Source organism: Myxocyprinus asiaticus, chromosome 27 (genome assembly GCF_019703515.2).
Source record: "Myxocyprinus asiaticus isolate MX2 ecotype Aquarium Trade chromosome 27, UBuf_Myxa_2, whole genome shotgun sequence".
In the NCBI taxonomy this organism is placed as follows: Eukaryota; Metazoa; Chordata; class Actinopteri; order Cypriniformes; family Catostomidae; genus Myxocyprinus; species Myxocyprinus asiaticus.
This window is the reverse complement of record NC_059370.1, coordinates 42778590-42787446: the sequence shown is the minus strand read 5'-3', so window position 1 is coordinate 42787446 and position 8857 is coordinate 42778590. Positions and strand designations below refer to the sequence as shown.

The 8857-nt window shown below is 37.7% G+C and overlaps 1 protein-coding gene across 1 annotated transcript; it reads left to right on the top strand.

The window, feature by feature from the left end:
* The first annotated feature begins 1036 nt into the window (after positions 1-1036).
* On the top strand, positions 1037-7446 carry LOC127418108 (ADP-ribosylation factor-like protein 9). Its single transcript, XM_051658496.1, has 4 exons — positions 1037-1763; positions 2663-2831; positions 4414-4589; positions 6634-7446. The coding sequence occupies exons 1-4, from the start codon at positions 1566-1568 to the stop codon at positions 6808-6810; spliced, it is 720 nt and encodes a 239-aa protein (XP_051514456.1). The 5' UTR covers positions 1037-1565; the 3' UTR covers positions 6811-7446.
* Positions 7447-8857: the final 1411 nt, after the last annotated feature.

Sequence of the window (8857 nt, the reverse complement as noted above, 5' to 3'; positions counted from 1 at the left end):
CACAATACTAATGTTTTAACTAAGAGTTCAGAAATCAATATTTGGTGGAATAACCCTGATTTTCAATCACAGCTGTTAATGCGTCTTGGCATGCTCTCTACCAGTCTTTCACATTGCTGTTGGGTGACTTTATGCCACTCCTGGTGCAAAAATTCAAGCATCTCGGCTTTGTTTGATGGCTTGTGGCCATCCATCTTCCTCTTGATCACATGCCAGAGGTTTTCAATGGGGTTCAGGTCTGGAGATTGGGCTGAAGCACCCCCAGATCATCACCGATCACCCACCTGGTCATTAGATGGAGACCTGGAGAGGTCTTCAAGCCACAGTGTCTCACACCCACTGTGAAATCGGTGAGGATCGGTGATGATCTGGGGGTGCTTCAGCAAGGCTGGAATTGGGCAGATTCGTCTTTGTTAAGGCTGCATGAATCAAGCCACGTACAAGGTTATCCTGGAAAAAACTTGCTTCTGCTTTGACAATGTTCCCCAACTCTGAGGATTGGTTTTTCCAGCAGGACAATGCTCCATGCCACACAGCCAGGTCAATCAAGGTGTGGATGGAGGACCACCAAGACCCTGTCATGGCCAGCCCAATCTCCAGACCTGAACCCCATTGAAAACCTCTGGAATGTGATCAAGAAGAAGATGGATGGCCACAAGCCATCAAACAAAGCCGAGCTGCTTGAATTTTTGCACCAGGAGTGGCATAAAGTCACCCAACAGCAATATGAAAGACTGGTAGAGAGCATGCCAAGACGCATAACAGTTGTGATTGAAAATCAGGGTTATTCCACCAAATATTGATTTCTGTGATGTATACATATTTCCCTCCAAAACTGTAACAGTGTATCAGCTACTGTTATATGTATTTATCTATCGTTTCTAATAAAAATAGGTATCATTTAATTGCTTTAAACAAGAGTTATAATTTTACCACAGTGGGTCTCTGAAGGTTAAGACAGTCAGTAAAACCAAGAAACACGTAGAACAGAATTTTCTCTTTAAGTTCTGTACTGCTGAGATTGTTAGTGATACATTTTTCCAACAGAGGGCGTATCATATTGTATCACATTGCATGAATCAAACATTTCACCGACGAAGGCACATTCGAATAATAATTATTAAATAAGATTGAATCTCAGAGCAAGTTAGTAGTTAACCTCAGCGGGTTATTTGATGCAGTAAAGATCTAAATCTCTCGGGGTTTGTTGCGATTATCTCATGATCTCACGAGAACATTCGGCGCTTTTGTTGTTGATCTCCAGGAAAAGCAACAGCTTCGAACACACATTTTTTAAATTTATTTTGGCAAGGACGACGATCGATCGTTGACAACGAAACACCTTTATTTATTGCTCCTAATAAATCTGCGTCAGTAGTTCTCTTTCTCGCGTGCATTATTTCTTCGTCTTCCCGGAAATATCCACGGCAAGAGTTTTTAATCCACTCGTGGAGCCGCACGGAGGCCTTTCTGTGGCGCATCATGCTCGTGTGCATGTGAAAAAAGTATTTAATTTCTTTAAATTTTAGTTTACGTTTATTTTTAGGCTTAAATTAAGCTTATAAATGCCAGGTGTGCGCGAGATCGGGTTGCTGGGCGCCGCGCTCGCGCTGACTGGAGGAGTCGCGTGCGCTGTGTGCTATCTGATGCACAAAACACAAGAAGAACCCAAGAAAACAGTGAAAGAGGATGAACGCAAGCAAGAACAAGTGCGTAAAGCGACCAGAACCAAAAATGCATTAAAGCCGCCCATTATATCAGAGGTTTGTTGTTGTTTATTCAGTTTTTTGCCAGCAAAGACATGAATCTATTGCAGTGTTTTGTGTCGCACGAGAGGCCTCAATCCAATGCACAGCAGAAATAAAATATCAGTCAAGTGTACTGTAGCAACAGTTGTTACTCCTCCTCAGATGGAGGATTGTTGTTAATAACATTGTTTATTAACGAATATATAAATAGTTAAAATCATACAATATATTTTCACAAGTATTAATATTCAATAATAAACGTTACTACTGTGTAGGCTGCTTGACAGATCCTTAAAGTACATGCAAATAGAGATGTTATGTAACTTTTGATTCATATATTTATTGAGAATGAATATAAATTAATAAAAGTGCATGCAAATAGTTCGAAATATAATGCAGCTTTGGTACATGTTTGATAAATGTTAATTAATAAACATTAATACAATATTTAACACATAACAGACGCTTAAAGTACTTGCAAATAATTAGAAATATCATGCAACTTTGATATGTTCTCAAACATGTTAATATTATTGTAGTAGATGTATGAGCAACTTAACTTTTATGTATCTTTTTATGATGTTTAATAACTTAAATGAATGTCATTATAATGAGCTGCCAACTCTTATTGGTTAAGTATAAAGTGCTACCCTCACACAAAATGTGCATGCAGTGGTTTGGTTTTTAAAACAAGCTGTTTGATCCAATGAAAATTTTAACTGTTTTTAATGTAATATATGGACCTCCTGTAGTTTAATCCACCTCATCCTGTGCTGTGTCAGTGTGATCTGTGAAGCAGCTTTACTCTCACTGACCTCATGCTGTGAATTCTGCAGTAAAGCAGCCAGAGGTCATGCTCTGAGAATCGCGAGTCAAAACGGCTTCATACTGTCCTTGTGTTTGTATGTTCTCAGCCCAGGTCTGCAGGGACTCAGGTGCTGGTTTTGGGCCTGGACGGGGCTGGAAAGACCAGTTTACTGCACTGTTTTACCACGGGCAGCCTGGAACAAGACACAAGTCCGACTCAGGGCTTCAACGCAGTCTCCATAAACAAGGAAGAGCTTCAGATCGAGTTTCTAGAGAGTAAATGCATCTCATCTTCACCTTTGAAAACACATAAATGTTCACCTTTTAATGTCTATATATGTATGTATTTAGATAATACCATGCATCTGTACAATTACCATATTCACAGAGCATGGTTCTCAAAGGTACTTCAAAGAATACCATACTATTACCATGGCGCATATCCAAAAACCATTATGGTACTTTCCAAAAATCCATGGTATTACCACGGTACATTCCAGTCCCAAGGTAGTATTAAAACACTTGTCCAAAAACAATGGTATCACCATTGTAAGTTCCAAAAAAACATGGTATTATCATGGTACATAAAATAAAATAAAAACTATGGTAGTAACATGGTACATGTCCAAAAATGGTGGTAAATGTCCAAAAATCCATGATGTTACCATGGCACATTACAAAAAAAACCCAAAACGATGGTACATGTCCAAAAACCATGATGGTAGTACCATGCTACTTTCCAGAACACTGTGGTATTTTACCATGGTACATGTCCAGAACCATGGTATTATCAATGCACATGTCCAAAAACCATGCTGATACCATGGTACTTTACAAAAAACTACGGTATTACCATAAAACATGTCCAGAATCCATGGTATTACCATGGTACATTCCAAAACCGTGGTAGTATCAGTGCACATTTCTAAAAACCGTGGTATCACCATTGTAAGTTCCAAAAAACATGGTATTATCATGGTACATTTAAAAAAAAAAAAATAACTTGGTACATGTCCAAAAATGGTGGTAAATGTCCAAAAATCCATGATGTTACCATGGCACATTACAAAAAAAAAAAAAAAAAACGATGGTACATGTCCAAAAACTATGATGGTAGTACCATGCTACTTTCCAGAACACTATGGTATATTACCATGGTACATGTCCAGAACCATGGTATTATCAATGCACATGTCCGAAAACAATGGTATCACCATGGTACATGTCCAAAAAACAATGGTATTACCATGGTACATGTCCAAAATGCATTGTTACCATGGCACATTTCAAAAACCTATGATAATACCATGGTACTTTACAAAAAATATGGTATTACCATGGTATATGTCCAAAAAAACAATGGTACATGTCCAAAAACCATGCTGATACCATGGTACTTTCCAAAAAACTACGGTATTACCGTAAAACGTCCAGAATCCATGGTATTACCATGGTACATTCCAAAACCATGGTAGTATCAGTGCACATTTCTAAAAACCGTGGTATCACCATGGTAAGTTCGGGAAAAAAAACATGGTATTACCATGGTACATTTAAACAAACATGGTAGTACCAGAGCAGATTCCGAAAACGATGGTACAAGTCCAAAAATGACGGTACTTGTTCAAAATTCATGGTATTACCACGGTACATTCCAAAAAACTATGGTAGGACCATGGTAAGTTCCAAAAATCCATGGTGGTATCATGGTACATTCCAAAAAACTATGGTAGGACCATGGTATATGTACAAAAAACACTATTTTACCATGTCCAAAAAACATGGTAATACCATGGTATTTTATATATTTTTTAATCATTTTTTTTAATGAACAGTCCTCTGTGTTTGTGTCTTGCAGTTGGAGGCTCAGAGAAGGTGCGCGATTACTGGCTCATGTACCTGTGTAAAGCACGTGTGATGGTGTATGTGGTGGACTCGACTGACGTTGACCGATTCCCTCTGGCTAAACGTCACTTACATCAGCTCCTGTCTTCCGACCCCTGCCTGCCCCTGGTGCTGCTCGCCAACAAACAGGTGAGAATGTATTTCGCACATGCTCTCTAATCCTCTCTCAGCACGTTTTGTCTGAGTGCGTGTCGGGACCATCTGTCTAGTCAAACGTGAGATGACCAAGCCGAGACTGTGCTGCTTTTCTTGTTGAGCTGTTAGTTTCAGGGAGAATTCTCTTTCAAACACAGCTGGTGTGGTAGGCAGGCTTTCAGAATTCAACATGAAATCAAAATTTACCCTATTTCCTTTCTTTTTTTTAAGACAACCAGTTGCACTCTACATTTGTCGCCGTTGAATAATGTTTCACTCGAAAGTACACATAATGGAAGTAAAATAGGTTGCAAATGTTGCCAGAAACATATCATTCACAAGTACACAAACGCAAGAGGTTTGCCAACATTCATCACAAGCGTGCAGTCACGTTGTACATACTAAACATGCATTCTGTGTGCATTGTGTTATTGAGGTTTATTATAACTAACCTTCAAATGTGCCATTAAACGCGAAGTGTAATTATTCAAGTACCTATCTGAAACTGACCTGAAAGAGAAATATTGCAGTTTACGCTTTTTTGTTTAAAAAAAACATACTCTATGCAAGCACATGAACGCAGATGCTTCTGGCTACACAACCTTGATTTCATACATTATTGCATTACAAAATGTATGAGAACACAAGTCATAACTAGGAATGTGCATGGATAGTCGAAATTCAGTTAACCATTCGACACGCCACTATTCGAATACCAAAATAACTATTTGGTTATTCTGCACGTGCATTAGAGGGCTTCAACCCCATCCGACTTCAACGAGTTCCGACAAACCTTCGGGTTTTTGGCCAGGTTTGGGTCAGTTTTTCCAAGTATAGGGCGAGTTAGGAGCTGTTCTTACGTGCTTTTGTGTGCGTCTGCGCTGTTTTACTATATACTGTTAACGCGCTAGATAGACGTCTTTGCGCTAAATCTCACTTTATTTTTCTTTCAGCATCTTGAGCAGGATCGCCACATTTTGAGACACCAATTCAAGTTTTAAAGAGCTTTAATATTTATAAACGCATCTCGAAACACCAGCGTTGTGTTTCATTTGTTGTGCTGCGTTCTGAAGAAGTTCAGGTTGCAAAGAGGACTGATGTGACGGTTACACCATTAAACATGATTCCGGTTGTTTTTCACAGAGCAAAGTTTCTGCGCTTGATAAACGGTAAGACAGCGTTTTGTCCCTTTTGCTCTGGTGTGCATATTTATGTACAGTATTTAGACAAGTTCAATGCTATTTGATTTGAAACCGTTTAAAAATCAAAGCACACCAAAGAGGTGAACCTGCCCGGGCAGAGCACATATACAGGCACAGTTTGATTATTTTTGTTTGACTTTAGTGTGAGATTTTATAATTTGAAGATCTATGTATTATGCTATTTAGGCTCATAGCCCATTGTGCACTTAATTTGCTATTTTGAGGAGTGTTTGAGGAAATTCCGTTGCAGTAAACGTTCTTTAAATCTACGTCCCGTAAAACCCGAATGTTTAAAACGGTAACCATGCACATACCTAGTTATAAGACAACGCAAGTATGCGTTGCATTGCCAGTGTTGCCACAAAGGGCACTATAGTGGACATTAGTGTAAACTGTCCGCTTCTATGGTGAATTTTCTCTTTCAAGTGAACTACTGTCATGGCGGAGCAACAGTACAAATAGAATACTGCTGAGCAAGTAAGTTAAAGTCTGTATATTAATAGTGTATTACCTGAATAATAACACATCCAGTTTAATCGCACAGACTTTTGACGGTAGCTCTGTCGCCCCCTGGAGTATTGAGGTTTATTACCGCCACAGTAACACAAGAACACGCGTTAAAAATGTACAAACAGTCAGCGCGTTAGCCAAGTGTTCACATCTGCTTAAGTATGTTTCTGTCCTAACAATGTAGCATGTACTTGCATTGTGTTATGAATTTTGTGTATGCAGAAGCGTATGCGTTCCTGTATTTGCGCAGAGTGTGTTTCGGGACGAATACTGAAAACAGTTTTCAATGCCAAGGTCTTAAATCATTTTTTTTGTCTTACACACAGGACATGCCCGGAGCTCGAGGCATCACAGATCTTTACGAGGCGCTGGATTTGGGTAACGTTGGCGACGGGCACCGACTCAGCGTCATCGGTACTCAAGTGAAGAAGGGAAAGTCTGCGGCCAACACCGGTGTACAAGATGCCCGTGACCTCATCATAGAGATGATGTCAGATAATTGACTCACTTTCATTTGCTGAGACTCAGGAGTGTCTTTAAATAAGTCTTCCTTTGGTTTCCGTGGCACTACGTACACCAGAACGTCTGGAAAACATTCAGGGCTGTGAGATAACCAAAGAATGGCAACAAAAAGCCGTGTTTTTGTAGAGTTAAAGGGATTTTATGTAGTTCTTATAAAAGTTAAATACATGAATGAAATCAAATCGTTATCTCTTTAAATGAGATTTTGGGGAAAACTGAGCATTTTGGAAAAGATGCCAAAGATAAATATGTATTTTAGTTAATTGCTGCTGCTGTTTTGATTGTGTATTATGAGATGTGGATCTGTTATAGGCCTTTTAAACTTGTCTTTGGCTCTGGTTTAGCGACTTATTTAAGTATTTGTGTTACGTATTTGCTAGATGATCTCATGCTTGAATTTTTAAAAAATTTAACTTTGCTGTACTGCAATGTCTGTATATTAATTTTGACTCTAATATCTCCACTTGGCATTTTAAAGCCAAAAATCTGATGTCAAGTAAATATTTGATGTATTTTGTCATTGTATTTTGATAACTATTAAATATTGAAGTAACTGAATATTTTTGAGACTTTGTTGGAGAGGGTTTGTCACAGTATAATAAAAATCCCCTTGTTTATTTGTAGCATCCATAACGTCATTTTTATATCTGTAATTGTCTATTATCTTATTTCCTGTGTTGTCTATTCTAGTATTTTTGTTTGTTACTCTTACCCAGCATGGCTAGTCACTGGCTGGTTTCTATGGCAAGCCGTTTTAGCTTTTAATGTTCCCAGTGTTACTCTTAATAATTGGATTTTTACTAGTAGTATTTCAATTAGAGAGCACTACAGTATATTTTCTACCAGTAAGAATTCCAATTACAGAGCTCTCTATTCACATTTTTACTAGTATGAATTCAATTGCAGAGCTCTACAGTTGTATTCTTACTAGTAAACACTTGTATTCATTAGATGCAAAACGGAAGCGATTACACCATTTTCCCTTTCCAAATCCCATCTGAGATAGGCTATATTTCAAAATAAATGCTATGTGTGGCATGGTTAGATATTATCATTAAATATTTTCACACGCTTATTTAGAAAACGTATTAATTGCATTCACACTGTGTCGAAATTACTGTAATATCGAGATGAAACTTGGATTGGATATGCTTTATCTACAGTACTGTGCGAAAGTTTTAGGCACTTGTGAAAAACTTTCAAAGTGAGGATTTCTTAAAAAAATAATGACAAATAGTTTTCATTAATCAATTAATGTCATACAAAGTCCAGTAAACGTAAAAAAGCTAAATCAATATTCGGTGTGACCACCTTTGCCTTTAAAATGGCACCAATTGTCATAGGTACACCTGGATTCAGTTTTGAATTGGATTGGATCCAATTCTCATACTTACACTTGGACACAGTTTTCCTTGGTTGTTGGCAGATAGGATGTTCCAAGCTTCTTGGAGAATTCACCACAGTTCTTCTATCTATTTAAGCTGTCTCAATTACAGTCTCTTCATGTAATCTCAGACTGACTCGATGTTCAGTGGGGGGCTCTGTGAGGGCCATGCCATTTGTTGCAGGGCTCCCTGTTCTTCTATTCTATTCACAAAAGTAATGTTTGGGAGTCTAACATTTATATTTCCTATTGACACACTAAAGCTGAAGATATAAATAACCATCTTAAGACAAATGCTTTTGTGAAGCATCTTATGTGCCTAAGACATTTGCACAGTACTGTATATGCTTGGATAATATTACAACATTATATATTAAATGTTATAATATAATATTTAATCGCTATATTAATTTCCCTCTGCATACACTTGAAAATTATTTAAGAGCACAAAAAAAGCAACATTTGCTGTTATAAAATATAATAATATATTATTATAATATGCTCTAATAAAAGTTATTTTTAAATGACATCACAGCTGTGAAGTGACAGAAGTTAAAGCTTTTCTATACTGTATGAGTTTAAATGTTTTTTTTTTGTTTTTTTTACCAGTCAAAAATTCACACATGGTTAAAAGTATCTTTGGA